Source organism: Acomys russatus, chromosome 5, assembly GCF_903995435.1.
Source record: "Acomys russatus chromosome 5, mAcoRus1.1, whole genome shotgun sequence".
In the NCBI taxonomy this organism is placed as follows: domain Eukaryota; kingdom Metazoa; phylum Chordata; class Mammalia; order Rodentia; family Muridae; genus Acomys; species Acomys russatus.
In genome coordinates this window covers 58,735,065-58,756,874 of record NC_067141.1, presented here as the reverse complement: position 1 = coordinate 58,756,874, position 21,810 = coordinate 58,735,065, and the positions used below count along the sequence as shown (strand labels likewise).

The 21,810-nt window shown below is 37.3% G+C and overlaps 1 protein-coding gene across 30 annotated transcripts in view; it reads right to left on the bottom strand.

The window, feature by feature from the left end:
• The window catches only part of LOC127189541 (cytochrome P450 2C50-like), a 231,917-nt gene that overhangs the window by 152,179 nt on the left and 57,928 nt on the right, over window positions 1-21,810 (bottom strand). For 3 of the 30 annotated variants that reach the window (XM_051146435.1, XM_051146442.1, XM_051146456.1), the window contains exon 5: window positions 13,572-13,748. The exons of 26 other annotated variants lie outside the window; for them this stretch is intronic. In XM_051146435.1, coding sequence (XP_051002392.1) covers window positions 13,572-13,748 — 177 coding nt within the window. Of the gene's footprint in view, window positions 1-13,571; window positions 13,749-14,806; window positions 14,968-15,237; window positions 15,388-15,557; window positions 15,721-17,058; window positions 17,233-21,810 lie in introns of those variants that run through there. One more of the 30 variants, XM_051146462.1, reaches the window with a different exon arrangement.

The window sequence follows — 21,810 nt, the reverse complement described above, 5'->3', positions numbered from 1 at the left end:
TCTGCTCTATCAACACTGAGTTACACAAAGTCTCTTTGTACTTGAGTTCAATGCATTCTTGATTTTCCTAATCATTCATAACTAGATTCCTTTTTATTTTAAGGAAATATAATTCAAATTAATATCAAGAGAAAAATTACAGAGATAATACTAGCCATGACATGACTTTTATGGTAAATTTGCTATGAAATATTTATTAAAGTTATTCACAGACTCATATAGCTGTCAAAATGTGTAAAAAATAAGGGATCACAGCTAGCAAGATTATATCTACACAGTAAATATGACCTGATCTTTTCCTTACGGTGGTCAATTAGCACCATGGTCTGTGGAATAGGGAGGGATGAATGAACTATACAAAATGAGGAGATATAGGCCATGAAGAAAGAGTGAGAACCTCTGATAGACCTCAAGGGATAACAGACAGACTAAGAGTAATGAAACTCATGAACTTGAGAAGATGATGTCCTAAGGTACTATTAACAAGGATACAGCTTTAAAAGTTCACACATGAGATGATAAATAAAACATCATAATTATTTCTAAATATCAAATTGATTATGTTTTAATAATCTCTAGAAGGCATCCAATACAAATAACATTGTATAATCAACACTATTAAAACTGTGTATTGCTACCTGCCAGACAAAGACACTCTGTCCCTTTATAATGTAGCTTTATGTCATTTTCTAAACATAAATGTAGCATTGCTAGTATACAAATTAACCTCAAATGATTCCAAAGTTTTACACTGAAAAATTAATAATTTAATTTCCATATGTTGAAATGCGTATGGAATACAGTGTTGCAATTGTGGCACTTATAGCTCATCTGTAACCTACCATTGTCTATGTGGATTTAAGGAGTGCTTAAAAATAGATGCTATAACTGGGAACCTAGACAACTATTCTAGTGAGGTAATAGGTCACAAAGTAGTAAAATTTTAAACTGTACTATAAAGAATTTTTCTAATACCAACAGATACTTTTCATAAATCATCAATAAAGCTTCTTTATGGAGCAAATGGAGAAAGAATCACCTAATCAAATTGCAAAGTGGAACTGACTATGGAAATTCTTGCCCTGATTTACAGCATCTACAAACCACTCTTACATTAAAAACTCAGGGTACATCTTAGAAGAAGGGAAAGATTTAAGAGCCATAGAAACAGGAAGTCTGCTGTAAGAGTGCTTCTTCTAGATATGAAAGAGAAGCTTCCTCCACAAAAATCTCCAAAATATGGTTGGTAAACTAGACTGAACAAGAATAACATCAGTTGAAATGATGATGTTAGGGAGAAAAATTGCAAGGGAATTTGACCCAAGCTGATAAAATTAAGGCAATTAAAAAGTTTCTCAGAGTTATCCCATCTTAAATGGTCAGCCTTAAAATATACACATAGAACACTAAATCAACTCAGCTGGTGCATATATATGTATATATATATTGTATATATATTGTATATACATTAAATAAATATACATAAAACACACACATACACCCTTCAATAATAACAAAATGATAAGATACTGTACATTTCAAAGGATCATGGCAAATTTTGGTAGAAGGAGGTGAGAGGATGACATAATTATAATTTATTTATATTTTTATAGTTATATTTTATTTACATAAAATATTTTAAAATTTTATATTGATATCCTTTAAGTATTTTGACCAAAATAAGGTAGAGAAAATGAATACTTCGCTAAAAGCCAACAATAAGTTTAAAAATAAATGTAAGCAGATATTAGAAATCACTTGGCCAAAATATAAAAACCTAACTTTCACAAAAAACATTAAAAATGTTCTCTCAAATATCTTAGAAGAAATCTAGAGAAGGAGATGTCAATCTAGGTAGAAAAGGTCCACAGAAATACATAGAATCGGAAAAGAATCTGTTCGTGAGATACTATAATCAAAACATTAAAATCAGAGATTAAAGAAAGGGCAAAAAAGCCTCAAGGAAGATCAAATAACTCCTAAAAGCAGGCACATCAGAACAGTATCTAGTTATAGAACATTAATGTTTAAATCCAGAGGGTTTCAGAATGATGTGTTCCAGGTTTTGAAAGACAATTTTCAATTCAGAATTTTATTTCCAGTAACACTATACATTAAAATAGAAGAACTATGATCTTCCCATGATAAAACCAGAGTAAGAAATTAATAACCAATTCAGCTCTTCAGAGGATACTGGAGGGAATGCTTTGGTTTGAAGAATTGGATCAAAACAAGCAAACTATTGCAGAGAATAGATAAACAAATCCAGAACAGGTAATCAAAAATATATATGAAAACAATAAATAACCACAAATAACAGGAACTAGTAAATATATTTCAATAGCTCTAATTACCCTATATAGAGACACAGGTGTACCCAGTTTCATAAAGGAAACATTATTATACCGGAAACTATGGATTGACCCAATGACAATGACAATGCCACCTCATTCTCATCAATAGACATCATCTACATAAACACTAATCAAAGAAACATTATTTTCTTAAATCAAATGGTCCTAGGAGACATCTAAAAAACATTCCGACCAAACACTGAAGAATAAACCTTCTTCTCAATAGCCAAGACTTAGCTTCCTATTAGGACACCACAATTTTCAGCAAATATATGTAAACTGAAATAAACCTCTGCATTCTCGCAGAACAAAATGGAGTAAAGGTGGAGCAAAGGAAGGTATACAAACTCATTTTACAAACCTAAATAATGTACTACCACACAAAATGACAATTGAGTCAAGGAAGGAATCAAGCAGGAAATCAATCACATCTAGAAAGTCACCTTTGCAGTTAAAAGCACCTTCTTCTCTTAATAAAGATCTGTGTTTGTCCACAGCACCCTCATGGGAGTTCACATCCATTTTAATTCTAGTTTCAGGCAGTCTGAAGAACTCTTCTGATCGGCCTGGGCACCAGGCATACAAATGATGCACATACAAACATGCACACACAAATAAACCAATGTAAATAAATCTAAAATTATTTCTAAATTGTATAAGGTAAAAAAAAAACACATTTACACATCTATGGCACACATGAAGGCACTCCTGAGAGGAATGATTATAGGGGCGAGTGCCTATATAAAAAGGTTTGAGTGTCTCAATTGATAACTCAATGAAGCACTGGAAGGCTTAAGAAACAAGAACCAACAACCCCTTGAAAAAGTAGATGGGAAGAGGTAATTAATAGCAGGGCTTAAATTAATAAAATAGTAGTTAACTACTAAAAACAATTCAAAGAATCAATGCAATAAGGAGTTGCTTTTTTGATAACATTACCATGAATCTGAAGAGAGCAGAGAAGAGTATATTGGAGGCTTTGGTGGGAATGAATGGATACAAGTAATGTCGAAAAATTATAATCTAAAAAAAGTTAAATGAAAAAGGAGCAATTGTCAAGAGTGACAAGACTGTAGCTAACCTATCCAAAAATAAGAGAGAAGCACAAATTAATAACATCACAGAAGAAAAGAAAACATCCCAAAATAACCTATGGAAGTATGGAAAACCATAAGGACATATTTTTTAAAATTATATTCTACTAACTCAGAAAAGTTAAAAATGGATCAATTTTAGATGTAGTGACTTACCATCATTAAAGCAAAATGAAAGATATAATTTCAACAGAGGTATAACAACCAATGGAATTGAAGCATTGATAAAAATTCTCCTACATACAGAAACCCTAGTGCCCGATGGATCCAGTGCAGAATTCTACCAGTTCTTCATAGAAGTAACAGCACCAGTACTTCTCACGTTACTTCATAAAACAGCAAGGAAGTAAAATGTTTTAGTTGTTTGTAGAAATCCAATATTACCATAATAACTGAAGACGGACCAAGACCCAAGAAAAAAAGAGAAAATTATAGGCTAATATCTATGATTAACAAATTGCAAAAATTCTGAATAAAGTATTTACATGTTGAATTCCAGGTCACTACGAAGTGATCATCTACCATGATTAAATCAGTTTAATTTTCAGAGATGCAAGGGAACTGAAACATATGTAATCTATCATAAAAATAGATTCAGGGGCAGTAATCACATGATCATTTTCTCATTTCAATCCTATTTCCTACTATAGAGTGTTTTGAATATGAAAGAACCACTGCCCTCATAAACTCAGAGAAGGTGTGGTTTCCTTCACAAGATCTGCTCAAGAATAAGCCAGTCAACTTTCCTGCCTAGACAGAAAAGGGTGGTATGAACTTCAACCCTATGTGAGGATCAGGTGTTGATTTCTAAAGGAAAAAGAGTCTGTTTTCTTAAAGAGCATAGCTCTTAATAGGTCTACCATCTTTCAGTGGAGGAACCTACTCCCAGAATAAATGACAGCACAAACAAAAATTGATGTTATTAAATAAAAATGTAAAATATGACAAGAATTTGGACAGGGATGGGAAGGTGGAGATGGATCAGAAATGCATAAAAGGATAGAAGAGTTGGAAGTGAATACTATCCAAACAATTCTGAAATTCTCAAAAAAATTAATCAGAATAGCTAAAAATGAAATGAACATGTAGAGTTTATCTTATAAAGGAATATTAATTCAAAAAGTCATAGATTGTTAATTTTGCATACACCAAAATAGTAACCTTCAACAATCATCAAGCAGACTCTCCAAAGAATAATGGGCATTTTTACGATAAAAGTATAAAATTCACCATAACTAGTATTCAATAACATTGAAAGCATCTATAAAGAGATCAATTGACTGGGAAATAAGTGACTTTTAAAACACTAGAAATACAAACATAGAAAACATGTAGAGTATCAAGAAGAGACTCGAGAGGAATCCAAGATGGCGGCGAGCAGTGTGGACCGCGTTTGGAGGCTCCAGTGAACAATTCAGGGAATTGCACAGATTCCTGAGCCAGGAACACCGAGGTCCGAACATCACGGCAGCAGGAGTGCTCCACGGTTCGGAGGGACCAGGGTGCGGAGGACCTGCCTGCCCCTGCACACGGGAGGAGTGTGGTTTTTCTCTGATCGGAGCGGCAGCGGCAGAGGCAGCAGCACCAGCGGCACCAGCAGCGGCGGCTGAGGTTTGCAGCTCATAGCCTTCCGGTGGAGGCGATTGGTGTGGTGGCTGGTGGGAATTGCTGCGGGAGAGGGGACTCGGGGCAGGATTTGGGTCGCGTGGAGCCTTTGGACCCAGACTGAACTCGGCGGACAGTTCAGCCCCAGAGTCCCGGGTATTGGCCCGGCCCAGCAAGCAATTCTGCTGGAGGCACTAACTCAGCGTGGCCATAGCTCCCCTGCTGTGGCGCAGGCTTAGTTGAGCACGCTGCTCCACACTAGGCACCACCTCAGCTCAGCGGCAGCTCCCCTGCGGTGACACAGTCTGGGCGGAGCACTTGGTTTCACCACAGGCGCTAACTCAGAGCAGCCGCAGTTCTCCTGCTGTGGTGCGGGCTTGGTGACATGCTCGGTTCCATCCTAGGCACCACCTCAGCTCAGCGGCAGCTCCCCTGCGGTGACACAGTCCGGGCTGAGCACTTGTTCCACCACTGGCACTAACTCAGAGCAGCCGCAGTTCTCCTGCTGTGGCACAGGCTGGACAGAGCGCTCGGTTCCACCAGCTCTAAGACTCTGGTTGGACACAGTGTGCAGTTTGAATCCAGAATTCCTGGCTGAGATTGGTGGTCAGCTCGGGCCCTGAGTCAATAACTGACCACAGCACGCACTTTGGGCCAAAAGGCCCTAGTGGAGCTTGGTGCGTAGTCCTAGCCCAAAAATTCTGGCTGGACCCTGTGTGCATTTTGGGCCCAAAATCCCTAGCTGAGCTTGGCAGACGGTTCAGGCCCTGAGAATCTAGCTGAGTTCTGCCCGTGGTTCGGTCCCAGTGCTCCTGGCTGGACTTGGCAGGGAACACAGAAGGCTGTGGATACCTTGGCCTGACCCAATGCTCATTCAGAGACCCAGAACAATTGCAGGATCCACAGCAGAGGGGGACTGAGGATCACTGGCTGTGAGAGACCAGAACAACAGGGCTAACCTCCTAACATCCACACCAGTGAAGCTTTGAGCTCGCAGCCTAGGGAAATCGTAAGAAAACAAGTGAATCTATCGTCAGACACCCTTCATTCAACTCTGGAAGCTACCCAACAAAAACAAAGACGGCAAGATGTCTAAAGGACAACGAAAAAGCATACGCAAAAAACCCCAAAACAACATGGCGTCTCCAGTTTTCAGCTATCCCAAAGAAAACCACCCAGAGAACTCAAATACAACGGAAATACAAGAAAATGACCTCAAATCCTTAGTAATGAGGATGATAATGGAGGAAACAAATAAAATTCGTAATCAAATGCAGGAAGACGCAGACAAACAGGTGAGAGACATAAAAAAAGCACATAGAGTGGAACTGGAAAAATTGCAGGAAAATGCAAACAACCAGATGAAAGAAATAAGTAAAACCGTTCAAGCTCTGAAGACCTATAAAGAGGCAATGGAAGAAACTCAGGAATATACAAAAAATCAGATGAAAGAAATAAAAAAATCAGTTCAAGATCTGAAAATGAAAATGGATTCAATGATAAACACACAGACAGAAGAAAAACGAGAACGTGAGACCTCAGAGAAGAAGGCGAGCAACACAGAGGTGAGCTTTTCTAACAGAATCCAAGAGATGGAAGAACGAATCTCAGGGCTAGAAGATACAATCACAGATATTGAATCAACCATTAAAGAAAATGCCAAATCTGGAAAACTCCTGACACAAAACATCCAAGAAATTAAGGACACCATGAAAAGAAGAAATCTGCGGATAATAGGCATTGAAGAAAGAGAAGACATCAGACTCCAGGGCCCAGAAACTATTCTCAACAAAATCATAGAAGAAAATTTCCCCAATCTAAAGAAAGAGATGCCTATAAACATACAAGAGGCCTACAGAACACCAAATAGAATTGACCAGAAAAGAAAAACTGCCCACCACATAATAATCAAAACACAAAACATGCAGAACAAAGAAAAAATATTAAAAGCTGCAAGGGAAAAGGGCCAAATAACATTTAATGGTAAACCTATCAGAATTACAACTGACTTCTCAGCAGAGACCATAAAAGCCAGAAGGGCCTGGACAGAGATCCTGCAAACCCTAAGAGACCACAGATGCCAGGCCAGACTACTTTACCCAGCAAAATTATCAATAACCATTGATGGAGAAAACAAAATATTCCATGACAAAAACAAATTCAAACAGTACCTATCCACAAACCCAGCTTTACAGAAGGTACTAGAAGGAAAACTCCATCCCAAAGGGTCAAGCTACAACCAAAACTACCCAGGAAATAGATAACTATCCCATGGCAAAAACACAACTACACAAACGCTCGACTGGAAACAACATCAAAATTAAGACTCTTAACAGTCACTGGTCATTAATATCTCTCAACATCAATGGCCTCAATTCTCCAATAAAAAGACACAGACTAACTGAATGGGTACATAAATAAGACCCAACATTCTTCTGCATCCAAGAAACACATCTCACCCATAATGAAAGGCATTACCTCAGGGTAAAAGGTTGGAAAAAAATATTCCAAGCAAATGGTCACAAGAAGCAAGCAGGTGTAGCCATTTTAGTATCGAACAAAATAGACTTTCAACCAAAATTAATCAAAAGGGATGAGGAAGGACACTTCATACTCATCAAAGGTAAAGTCAACCAAGATGACATCACAATTCTGAACATCTATGCTCCCAATACAAGGGCACCCACATTTGTAAAAGATCTCCTAAGAAAGCTTAAACCACACATCGATCCCCACACAATAATAGTGGGAGACTTCAACACCCCACTCTCACTGAAGGATAAGTCATTGAAACAGAAACATCATTAACCAATGCCATGGGTCAAATGGATCTAACAGATATCTATAGAACCTTTCACCCAAACAAGAAAGAATACACCTTCTTCTCTGCACCCCATGGAACCTTCTCCAAAATTGATCACATCGTAGGTCACAAAGCAAGCCTCAACAGATACAAGAGGATTGAAATAATACCTTGTATCCTATCAGATCACCATGCTCTTAGGCTGCAATTCAACAACAACAGAAATAACAAAAAGCCTACACGTTTGTGGAAACTAAACAACTCTCTGCTAAATGACACCTGGGTCAGGGAAGAAATAAAGAAAGAAATCAAGGAGTTTCTGAAATTCAATGAAAATGAAGAAACAACATACCCAAATTTGTGGGATACATTGAAAGCAGTGCTAAGAGGAAAATTCATAGCACTAAGTGCCTTTAAAAAGAAATTGGAAACATCGCACATAAGCATCTTAACAACACAACTGGAAGCCCTAGAAAAAAAAGAAGCAGAAACACCCAAGAGGAGTAGACGCCTGGAAATAATCAAACTCAGGGCTGAAATTAACAAATTAGAAACTAAGAAAACAGTCCAAAGAATCAACAAAACCAAAAGCTGGTTCTTTGAGAAAATCAACAAGATAGACAGACCATTAGCCAAACTAACTAAAAGGCGGAGAGACAGTATTGAAATCAACAAAATCAGAAATGAAAAGGGAGACATAACAACAGACACTGAAGAAATTCAAAGAATCATAAGATCCTACTTTGAAGGCATATACGCCACAAAATTTGAAAATCTAAGGGAAATGGACGATTTTCTTGATCAAGTTCACTTGCCAAAGTTGAATGAAGACCAGATAAACAAGCTAAATAGTCCCATTTCCCCTACAGAAATAGAAGCAATCATCGATGGTCTCCCAACCAAAAAAAGCCCAGGGCCAGATGGTTTCAGTGCAGCATTCTACCAGACCTTTAAGGGCGAGCTAATACCGATACTCTTCAAGCTACTCCAAAAGATAGAAATGGATGGAAAATTACCAAATTCATTCTATGAGGCCATAGTCTCATTGATACCTAAACCTCACAAAGACTCAACAAAGAAAGAGAATTTCAGACCAATTTCTCTTATGAACATAGATGCAAAAATACTAAGTAAAATACTTGCAAAACGAATACAGGAGCACATCAAAGATATCATTCATCATGACCAAGTAGGCTTCATTCCAGGCATGCAGGGATGGTTTAATATACGGAAATCCATCAATGTAATCCACCATATAAACAAACTGAAAATAAAAAACCACATGATCATCTCCTTGGATGCAGAGAAAGCATTTGATAAAATTCAACACCCATTCATGTTTAAAGTTTTAGAGAGATCGGGGATACAAGGCACTTTCCTCAACATAATAAAGGCTATATACAGCAAGCCAGTAGCCAAAATCAAAGTAAATGGTGAGATACTCAAGGAAATTCCTTTAAAATCGGGAACAAGGCAAGGCTGCCCACTCTCTCCATATCTCTTCAATATAGTACTCGAAGTTCTAGCCAGAGCAATAAGACAACAAAAGGAGATCAAGGGTATCCAAATGGGAAAGGAGGAAGTCAAATTATCCCTCTTTGCAGATGATATGATAGTGTACATAAGTGACCCTCAAAACTCCACCAGAGAACTCCTAAAGCTGATAAACACCTTCAGCAAATTGGCTGGATACAAAATTAACTCAAAAAAGTCTGTATCCTTCCTGTACACAAATGACAAGCTTGCAGAGGAAGAAATTAGGAAAACCACACCCTTCACATTAGCCACAAGCAATATAAAATATCTAGGAGTTACCCTAACTAAGCAAGTGAAGGACTTGTATGAAAAAAATTTCAAAACTCTGAAGAAAGAGATTGAAGATGACCTGAGAAGATGGCGTGATCTTCCTTGCTCATGGATCGGGAGAATTAACATAGTAAAAATGGCCATCCTTCCAAAGGCAATCTACAGATTCAATGCAATCCCTATCAAAATAACTACACAATTTTTTAAAGACATTGAAAGTTCAATTCTGAACTTCATATGGAAAAACAAAAAAGCCAGAATAGCTAAAACAATCTTGTACAATAAAAGATGCTCCGGAGGAATCTCCATACCTGATTTCAAACTGTACTATAAAGCAATAGTACTTAAAACAGCATGGTACTGGCACAGCAACAGGCTAGTTGATCAGTGGAATCGAATCGAAGACCCAGATATGAATCCACACACATATGGTCACTTGATTTTTGACAAAGAAGCCAAATCCATTCAATGGAAAAAGGATAGCATCTTCAACAAATGGTGCTGGTCTAACTGGAGGTCTATGTGTAAAAAAATGAAACTGGACCCATATTTGTCACCTTGCACAAAACTCAAATCCAAGTGGATTAAAGACCTCAACATAAAACCAGAGACACTAAGCCACTTAGAAGAAAAAGTGGGAAAGAGCCTGGAACATATTGGCACAGGAGACAACTTCCTGAACAGAACACCAACGGCCCAGGCCTTAATGTCAACCATTAATAAATGGGACCTCATGAGGCTGAGAAGCTTCTGTAAGGCAGGAGACACTGTCAAGAGAACAAAGCGACAGCCTACAGACTGGGAAAAAATCTTCACCAACCCTACATCTGACAAAGGTCTAATATCCAAAATATATAAAGAACTCAAGAAATTAAACACCACCAAACCGAATAACCCAATTGAGAAATGGGGCTTGGAACTAAACAGAGAATTCTCAACAGAGGAATATCAAATGGCTGAGAAACACTTAAAGAAATGCTCAACCTCCTTAGTCATCAGGGAAATGCAAATCAGCACAACTCTGAGATTCCATCTTACACCCATCAGAATGGCTAAGATCAAAAATTCAAGCGACACCACATGCTGGCGAGGATGTGGGGAGAGAGGAACACTCCTTCATTGCTGGTGGGAATGCAAACTAGTACAGCCACTTTGGAAATCTATCTGGTGCTATCTCAGAAAAATGGGAATAGGGCTTCCTCAAGACCCAGCTATTCCACTCCTTGGAATATACCCAGAAGATGCTCCAGCACACAACAAGAAAATTTGCTCAACCATGTTCATAGCAGCCTTATTCATAATAGCCAGAACATGGAAACAGCCTAAGTGTCCCTCAGTAGAAGAGTGGATAAAGAAACTGTGGTACATATACACTATGGAATACTACTCAGCTATTAAAAACAAGGAATTCCCGAAATTTGTGGATAAATGGATTTAGCTAGAAATGATCATAATGAGTGAGTTAACCCAGAAGCAGAAAGAATCAAATGGTATATGCTCACTTATATCTGCATACTAGCCCAAGGGGCATGTCCCACGAAAGCCTTCACTTACCAGGAAACTGGGACAGAGGGGAAGGCATCCTATTGGGACTCTAAATGAGAGACGCATGGGAGAACAGCAAAATAAAAGGATCCAGAGGGTCCTAGAAATCTACAAGTAGAACAATATGATAGGTAGATTTGGGCCCAGGGGTCCCGCTCAAACTAAGGCACCAGCCAAGGACAATACAGGTGGTAAACTTTAAACCCCTTCCCAGAGCTAGCCAATGGTCAGAATATTCTCCACAGTTGAGTGGAGAGTGTGATATGACTTTCTCACGTACTCTGGTGCCTCACATTTGACCATGTCCCCTGGAGGGGGAGACCTGGTGGCACTCAGAGGAAGGACAGCAGGTAGCCAAGAAGAGACTTGATACCCTATGAGAATATATAGGGGGACGTAATCCCCCTCAAGAACAGTCATAGGGGAGGGGAATAATGGGAAAATGGGGGGGGGGAGGAATGGGAGGATACAAGGGATGGGATAAACATTGAGATGTAACAAGAAGAAATTAATAAAAAAAAAAAGGAAAAAAAAAAAAAAGAAGAGACTCGATATTCTAAGAGCATATATATGGGGAGGAGGTCTCCCTCAATCACAGACATAGGGAAGGGGAGAAAGTGGGGAAGTGGGAGGGAGGGAAGAATGGGAGGAAGGTCTAACAATCAAGATGTAATATGAATACCTTAATAAAAATGTAATTAAAAAAAGAAAAGAAAACATGTAGAGAACACTATGTTTGGCACATAAGTGCCTCTTCTAAGGAAGGATAGATGTTAGTTTTGCCCAAAATTGGCAAAATTTGTGGCACAAGGTCATATAAAGCATGAATAAAAATCCCATATAAAGCAAGGAGGAAAAACCCCAAAGCTAATACTTTATATCAGCAAAATTTAAAGCTAAAATGAAACTGACTTGCAACTCTCTCCAACAGAATTTAGTGAACCAAAGTGAAATAAAAAGATAATTATATGTAGTGGTGAGAAAAGACTCAAGGTAGCATAAACAAAGACATGAAAGATGTACACACTTAAAACATTTGTGATGCCAAGAAAAAAATATCTAAGTAGGTGAAAAACTACCTCATGCACAAGTAGAGGTAAATGGAATAGTTTTAAAATGAGCATAATACGTCTCAAAGAAATCTAAAGAATCATGTTAATCTGTACTAAAGTTCAAATGGGAAAGAAAATTCATAGATTCAAATGAAGCTGTGGAGAAAAATCTGAATCCTCAGATGTGGAAACCTCCTACAGACTACAAAAATGAAAGCAGCATGGTGTTGCTGCACAGATAAGCATCAAAATAAAAAACATTGATATTCAGATGTGCACAAACTCATGTACAGGCCAAACTGCCTTACATATAAATTAAAAACCGTAAAAACAAAATATAAAGGATCCTTTAGGTAGTAAATTGTATATTGTTTGCACAAGATTTGAGCTGTCCCTCTCAAGGATTATTATGAAATTACCATTGGAGTCAGAAAATCCAAGCACACAGAAAATGAAAACATGCCACCATATCTTAAAACTCAAAAGTAAATTTAAAGGATCCAGAATGGTCAAAAAGTCTAGCAAAGACAAGTAGCAAAGTTGAGGAATCACATTTTATATATGTGCTAAAGTGTTTCAGAAACGAATACCTTGGCTCACTGGACCACCAGCAAAGGACACAAGCAGAGATGAAGGGAACAGAACTGATTCCCGCCAATAAACATGAATGTTTATAATCAATTTTTAAATGAATGTGTTAACAGAAACTGTATGAATCTGTGTTTTTTCCTAATACACATGCCAACATTTAACGCTGACAGGATATCCAAATAATGCCCATCACTGAGGCAAATTCATTGGAAACTATACTGAGAGCTTTACTTGTTCTTCTAACCACTTTTTCCATGGTATGCCTCTCCACAAACCATTCAGTCACTTTGTAGGCCCCTGTAGAGTCTATTGGCACAAGTATGCCAAGATCAGATTTAATCTATATTAAGTCTATGATATATCTATATCAAAATCTATGCAAGTATTCACAACTGTGTGAAGAGGATGCCTATGTTCATGTTAAGACAGGACAGTTTATGATGTATGATTGAAGTGGAATTTGTTTCACCTTATCTGCCTTGATACTCACCAGATTGTTTTAATTTTTCTTTTTTGTTTGTAATTTAAAGGCCAATGCCAATGTGCTCAATAAACAAATTCACTCTATTTCTCCAGGCATACTTAAGCAAAATAATACTAAATTGTTTTTCAAATGATATTTATGTGATTATAGACATCATTGGTAAATTAAGAAATATTCAATGAGCTATAATAAACTTGATCAATTCAGTAATTGTATAAATGTATTTTCACTCTTTACCTGTCTTCCTTTAATTAGAAAATAATCAATAAAGTCCCGAGGATTCGTAACATCCACAGATTTTTCATGTTCTTTTATTTTCTCCAAAAGGTAACTTTTGATACAAGCAATATTTTTAAAAAATGTGTTATGACTTCCTGGACAAATATCAAGGAGAATAGGGAATGTATTGCAAACCTAAAAGGAAATGCAAAGATTTATTAAATGAATACCCCAAAATGAAGATATATATATATATATATAAACATATCACACAACTGCTTTCATTAATAGATCAAAATATGTATGAAATTCATCTTAAGGAGATGGTTTAATTGCATATATAGTAACTGTTGTAACAGAGAAATTAGAGGGAAAATTTTCTTCTCAAATGATCAAAGATCACAGTAAAAATTCCCTCTCACAAAACTTTTAGTGTAAAGTAACATCATGTCAGTCCTTCCATAGCTCAAATAAACTGTTCTAGAACTTTCAGAGGACAGTAGAAGTTAAGATGGTTTGGTGACCTGATTTACAAAAGAATTTAGTACCTGAAGACTTTACTCCTATCAGGCAGCTCTCTACACAAAAACAGTATATGACTTAAAAGCAATTGCATAAAAACTCCTGGGAGATTCTCACATATTCATCCTTTGCGCAGTGTGCATGAAAGGACAGTTCAGCTGGACAATTCTGGGAGGATGTCTATGATCCACACAAAATGGACCATTTACCTTGTCACTTCTTCCTGTTACCCTGTCAATTAGGATTCTATCTGATGCACCAAACCACGGAAACAACTGAGTATTTGCTGGAAGTGTTCATTGGCACACATATTTTCTCTCCATTCGGAGAATAATCTTCCCACACAAAGATATTCCTTGCTGGCAATATGTTGAGGAGGTGGGTAATCATTGATAAGAGGCCAATATATTTGCACAGTAGAAGGATGTCCTATGAATGTCTGAGCATCTTTCTAGAAGTAAATATAGTACTTTATCAAAAGAACCCTTTGGAAGTTAATTGTGAGATCAATGGATGGGAATCTATTAAGCTAAAACCATTCTAGCATTTTCCATTCCATTTTCCTATTTAAATATCAAAGGGTTTACAGCATTCTTCAAAATATTTTTCCCATAACATATTAGTCGGTACTGTGATAATTGTTCACTTCACTAATTGGTCCTTGTTGTATTTGACTGGAGAGAAAGAAAGACCAAAATTTTGTTTTAAGAAGGAACTCATTGTGACTTCACCTGCAACCAGGGGGAGCTGAGAATATGGGCGTTCTCATTCAATCTTTGCATCAAGTTAAGGAAATCCTCATCTTTATAATCAAAACGATTCTGGAAAATAATGGAGCAGATGACATTGCAGGGAGCACAGCTCAAGATGAAGGTGGGATCACAGGGTGAGCCTGAGGAATTGGAAACAATTGTAAAATGCTATTAAATTATCCATAGCAGACACTTTGCCCTTGTTAACATTGTAAGGTAATTAAGCTGTTTAAAAATACATTTGTGTTACGTGGGCTGCATGGATTAGAAATGCATTGCAGCCTTAACATGAGACCAATAAATCTGATTAGAAAAATGCTTAGAAGAGGATAGTAACAACATGACACATATGACACATACACCTATACCTAGATTCAAAAGTAAAAGTGAGATTCTCAAGCTGCACTCACCATTGGTTTTCCTCAGTTCCTCCACAAGGCACTGAGCTTCTTCTTGGACACGGTTCTCAATGCTCCTTTTCCCCATGCCCAAATTCCGAAGGGTCATGAGCGAAAGGCGCCTTGTGTCTTTCCATATGTTCCCATTGCTAAACCCAATGCCTAAAATAATGGGAACAGACAATAGAGTGTATTCCAGAGAAATGAGGAGATGATTGGTGGCACTGATAAAGTCTCAAAGGGTTCCTAGGGAGCAAGCTCAGCCTCTGCTTCCCAGCCTCCTGCTGACTACAGATACTGCCCAGCATGCACAGAAGCACATGCACACTTACCCATGCCCTTAACAACTTTATCAAACACCGGAAGCCTTCCTCTTCCAGCAAATTCCTCCCCATGATTAATCAGAGCTTCTTTCACTGCGCCATAACCATGCAGCACCACAGTGGGCTGCCCTCCCAGATACAGAGTGAACACAGGGCCATAGGCCTTTGATAACTAGAACCAGAAAGACAATACACATTAGAACAAAGTTACTTTGTTCACCATGATTGCAAAAAGTTGTAGACTGATAATATTATTGTTTTGTTTTATGATATTTTTATCCAGAATAACTCAGTTGGAAGTGTATGTACCTTAAATTCTGAGGATAACATGTGGATGACTTATAGCATGACAGGACTTCACAACGGGGATTGACACACATATCGCAGTAAAATTTAATATCACACTAAGACATTTAGGAGATGTTTGGTATAATCTACTAAAGAAACTGTAGGAATAGAATCCTATGACCAATTCCAGGGCCCTATTGCTAACAAGTATAGACTTCAAATTGGCCCCCTGTTCATTCACTATGGATGGTTGAGCATCACTCTTATGCACATTCTATCCTGAAATAGACATCAATGATCATATGACTGCTGCAGGGTAAGTATGAGACTCCTCCTGTGGAAACTACAGAGACCCATGATGAAGAATAGAAACCTAAAATTTCCAGTCACCACAAATCAATGCTTCCATTTTTTTGTCTACTGTTACAAAACAACAGAGAGCACACATCCTAGAAGCTGCACCGCAGAAAGCAGCATTTGTGGAGAAAACTCAGCACCATGAAGCAATCTTGTAGCAACAGACAGGCTTTGAAAATAGTAAAAGTAGATGGGAGTCTACCATATATTTTCTGACAACATATTTTTTTTGTTGTTTTACTCTCCAGTATGAGCTCATGCCCATAAGTTTTACATCATGGCAAACACCAGTTAGGTCTTCAGAGTTGACCATCAAAGGACAAGGTATGTCAAAAATTCTGAATTATTGAATGGAACACACCTCACACTTTATTTTTTTTTTCAAATTTTTAAAAATTTTTTTATTAATTTATTCTTGTTACATCTCAATGTTTATCCCATCCCTTGTATCCTCCCATTCCTCCCCCCCCCCATTTTCCCATTATTCCCCTCCCCTATGACTGTTCCTGGGGGGGATTACCTCCCCCTGTATATTCTCATAGGGTATCAAGTCTCTTCTTGGCTACCTGCTGTCCTTCCTCTGAGTGCCACCAGGTCTCCCACACCTTACACTTTAATTTGAGCCAAAATAGTGGGAAATTGTTATAAAATAAGGATTTGAAGGAGAATAACTTTAAAATCTGAGATTGTATTTATAAAATGCAATGACCTAGATGTCCTTCAGCCTGAAACTTTGCTTATTACTAATTTACTGACCAGGACTAGAAGGAAAAGGCAGTGAAGACATAAAAATCATGAGCCTTTGTTACAATATTGTCTCCATATCTTCCTTTGCAAAGACTAGAGAAGCCTAAAGCATTCTTACCTTGGTGAAAGTTCGGTTAATATCTTTCACATCTATTTGGAGGAAATTGCCAATAATTGGGAGAGGAGTGGGTCCAGGAGGGAGCTTCCTTCTCTCAGAGCTCTGTTTCCAGAGTGAGAGGAGAAACAGACAGGACAGCGTGAGGACCAAGACTACGACTGGATCCATTGGAGACCCTTCCTGACACAGTTATGAACTGGAATCACAGAGCTTTTATAATGCATCCTCAGAATCAACATGTACTTTGGGACGTTGATGACCAATTAACTTGGTACTCTTTATCTGCCAAGTAGACTTTGTTCTAATGATCAGACAAACAAGTACTTATGTGTTTTTTTTTTCAAATATTTGCCAGTTTGTTTTTATAAAGTAAATTGTGTGCTTTATCTGTTTTTGGGTACTTCACTCCCAGAGTTAGTCATTCACACTTTTTCTCTTTGCAATATTAATATACAGAGGATCCTATTTCCCCTTGTATTTTCACTTTAGTGTTGTGAGCTGTGCTAGGCCAGCTCTAGATTTTTTTCAGCTTTTGTCCACTTGGTCATGTTTTTATTATTATTTTGTATGTTTACTTTATATCTCCATCACAGCTTGCCCTCTGCTCTCCTCTCAGCCCTTCCCTCTATAATCCATTCCTCCCATGTCCATTTTTAATATTTGACTAATATTCAATTGTGTAAATTTACCACAATTTCATTATCTATTCTTTTTTTGTTGGACATCTAAGGTGTTTCCAGTTTCTGGCTATTATGAATAAAGTTGCTATGGTGGCATGATGGAGCATCTTTTTGGTATAAGCCAAGGAGTGATATAGCTAGATCCTGAGAAAGAACTGTTCTCAACTTTGCACTACCACTAGCAGTGGAAGAGTCTTCCCCTTGTTTTACATCTTATCCATCATAAATTGTTGCTTGATATAAAAATCTTAGCTCTTCAGCCATGTGTGAGATGGAATCTCAGAATTGTTTTGATTTGCATAGCTGAATTCATTCCTTAGCTCTGTACCCCATTTTTCACTGGGTTATTTGGTTTGGTTGTATTTAATTTCTTGAGTTATTTATATATTTTGGATCTCCTGAGGAAGGCAAAAAGCATCTCCATGGAAGCAGGAGGCAGAGACAGACTGAGAATCCTCAAACATTTAAACTGTTTGGGTCTAAAAGGTAAGCTAGGCCTCAGAAAGTAAAGTCCTTATGGAGAGGTTTTGAGATTAAAGAAGATTATTTTCTATGTTAGAAATGGAGGATGACACTGTAACACAGTGTTTTGCGATTCCATTTGAGTTCATTTCTTCTAGGTAAGATTCTGTGGCAAAACCGTCTGGCTATGGACTGATTTTTATCTTGAGACCCTCAATAACTTATTTTTGCTTAAAGTATATAAGTCTATGTAAGTTGTTTACATGAACTTGATATAACGTTGGTATTGATACCTATCAAGAAAATCCACTTGCTTAGGGGTTCCAATTTTGTGGAGAACAGATTTTTAAAGTAAGGCCTAGGGATTCTTTTGATTTCCTCACTGTCTCTGGTTGTGCCGCGACGCCTTTTCATTTCTGATTCTGTTAATTTGGATATTCTCTCTCTGTGTCTTTTAGTTAGTTTGGTTAAGGGTTTGCCTATATTGTTAACTCTCCCAAATATCCAGTTCGTGGTTTTAGTGATTCTTTCTTTCTCTTTGCTTCTAATTTATTAATTTCAGCTCTGTGTTGGTTTCCTGCCATCTACACTTCTTGTTTATGTTTGCTTCATTTTGTTCTGGAGCTTTCCAATGTGTTGTTAAGTTGCTACTATGAGATCTCTCCTTTTTTAAAAATGTAGGCACTTAGTACTATGAACTTTCATTTTTAGCAAAGTTTCCATTGTATATGTTTGGGTATGATGTACCTTCATTTTCACTGGATTCTAGAAAGTCTTGAGTTTCTTTCGTTATTTCTACCCAGACCTAGTGGTAATTGAGTAGCGAATTTTTCAGTTCCATGATTTTGTAGGCTTTCTGTTGTTTTTGTTGTTCTTGAAATGCAGTTTTAGTGTATAGGTCTCTTCAGACACAAGGGGTTATTTCAAATATCAAATTTCTTATATCTGTTGAGGCTTCCTTTGTGAAAAAAACTATATAGTCAATTTTGGAGAAGGTTCCATGAGGTGCTGAGAAGAAGGTATATTCTTTTGAGTTTAGGTGAAATGTTATATATACATATATACATATAGACATATATATATATAATTTTATTCATAACATCTCTTTTTCCAAGAGCCATTGAAATGTGGAAGTTCAATAGGCATGTGGGATTTCTGGAAGGTAGCCAGTATTTTTCAAGGTCTGTACTAAAATGCACTTCCAGAATTGCTTCCAGGCTCTGACATCCCTTATTTGTGCACTGCTATGTTTCTCAAAAATCTGTCGTGCTGTGAATTGTCACTTTCTTGGTATTTATCCACTCTGAACAAAATTTCTTTGAGATACTTATGAATATACACTGCTGTTAAGATTAATGTATTCCTGATAATGGAATTCCTGATTTAATTCAAACAATTTTAGAATTTAAAAAGTTAATAGAAACTTTATAGGTGCAATAAATAATTTTGTGGACCTCCAGATGCCTTACTATGAGACAGGCTTGAAACAGATTTATAGCTTCATAAGCTTTCACTCTAGAGATGACACCATGAATCCTGGTATGCACTATAAACATAGGCAAGTTGGTTTAAATTTCCCATGATGTCAAAATATAATGGGGCTACCAAGAAATGTCTGAATTAAGTACAAATTTAATATAAAAATTACAAACTTTTGGTATAACTTATTATACCTTGTTAGCTTACTGAATTATCACTCTAAATTTACTTTGTATCTTGAAATAAAAGACAGATAAAATTATTGTACTAAGCTCATTATAAATTTAGATAGCTGAAAAATGTATGTGCAGGTCAGTCCTGACTGAAAAGACATATATCTTGTAATCTCTTTTACTCTTTTAACCTCTAGCCATTTTTAACTTTTGACATTTTGAATTTTCTATGAAGTAATATAGTGGATACTCAGATAAGAATATCTAAGTACTAGAAACGTTTAGTTGTAATGAAAAAATATGTTACCTACTATTTTCTTTCATTCATTTGTTTTTTCATTATTAATTGCTTTTTTGAAAATGAGGAAATTAATTCTCTGATGTATAGAGCTTTGTCTCAAAAGTATAAAATTATGACCAGATAATAAACATTGGCTGAAGCCCACAAGGATCTTCTTCATCCTTGGCTTAAAAATATGTATAAAGATATGTGTTTGCACGTAAATGTGACCATCTGTTTTTTGTTCATATGTAACATGTATGTATGTTATTTTTCTATATGCCAGGAGCATATTTTATATTGTCCATTGAATATGGACAGGTCTATATTTCTGACTGTTTGTCTATGTGTATATATGAGCTGATTCTGTGGAAATAACCATAACATCTGGTCAGGAAAGATTTTTTTCCACGAGGGCGGCATATACTTGCTGCAGTTTCTGCAGAGGGGATGCTAGCTAAAATCAACATCGTTGTCATATGTAAGCTTAGGGGAACTAATTTGTTGAAATTTCTTATTTCATCCATCTTTCAAATGTGTATGTGGTCTCCACTTTCTTTTTATATATAATTTATTTATTATAATTTATTCACATTATACCCTGATTGCTATCCCCTCCCTCTTATCTTCCACTTCCAACATCTCTCCCTCTTCTCCCTGTTCCTCTCCCCTAGACCTCTGATGGTGGGCCCCCTACCACAATTTGCATTCCTTTCCTCTAAGTGTTGACTAGGCTGTCTTGTCTAGGGGGCAGTGATCAAATCATGAGCACCAGAGTGCATGTCCAAGGTACAGCAGCAGTTTCCCCTCCCTACCATATGAAGAATAATCATTCCATTGGTTACGTTGTCCTTGGCTGGTGTATCAGTTTATGTAGACCGCCTTGTGTCCAGATCTGCAGGCCTTTAATGTCTTGCTATGGTGCTCCTACTCCCTCCTGGGCCTTCCATCCCCTCCCTCTTCCCTACAACTCTCAGAGCTCCACCAAGAGTCCAGCTTCAAGTTCCAGTACCTGTCCAAAGTCCCACTGGGTAGAGTCTTTCAGAGGAAATCTATGTTGGGCTAATATCGACTTATCAATGAGTATATACCATGTATGTCTTACTGGGTCTGGGTTACCTCACTCAGGATGATCTTTTCTAGTTTCATTCATTTGCCTGCCAATTTTAAGATTTCCTTATTTCTGATAGCTGTGTAGTATTTCATTGTGTAAGTTTCTTTATCCATCTTCAGTTGAAAGACATCTTGGTTGTTTCCAGATTCTGGTTGTTACAAATAAAGCTGCTATGAACAAAGTTGAGCAAATATCCTTGTTGTATGGTGAAACATCTTTCTGGTATATGACCAGGAGTGGTGTAGCTGTGTTTTGAGGTAGCATTATTCCCAATTATCTGAGAAAGCACCATTTTGATATCCAAAGTGGTTGTACAAGTTTGTACTCCCACCAGCAATGAAGGAGTGTTATGCTTTCTCCACATCCTTACCAGCGTGCGCTGTCACTTACGTTTTTGATCATAGCTATTCTGATGGGTGTAAAAAGGAATCTCAGAGTCCTTTTGATTTGCAATTCCCTGATGACTAGGGACACTGAGCATTTCTTTAAAGGTTTGCAGGCAATTTGATAGTCTTTTGTTGAGAATTCTCTTTTTAGGTCTGTACCCCATTTTTAACTGGATTA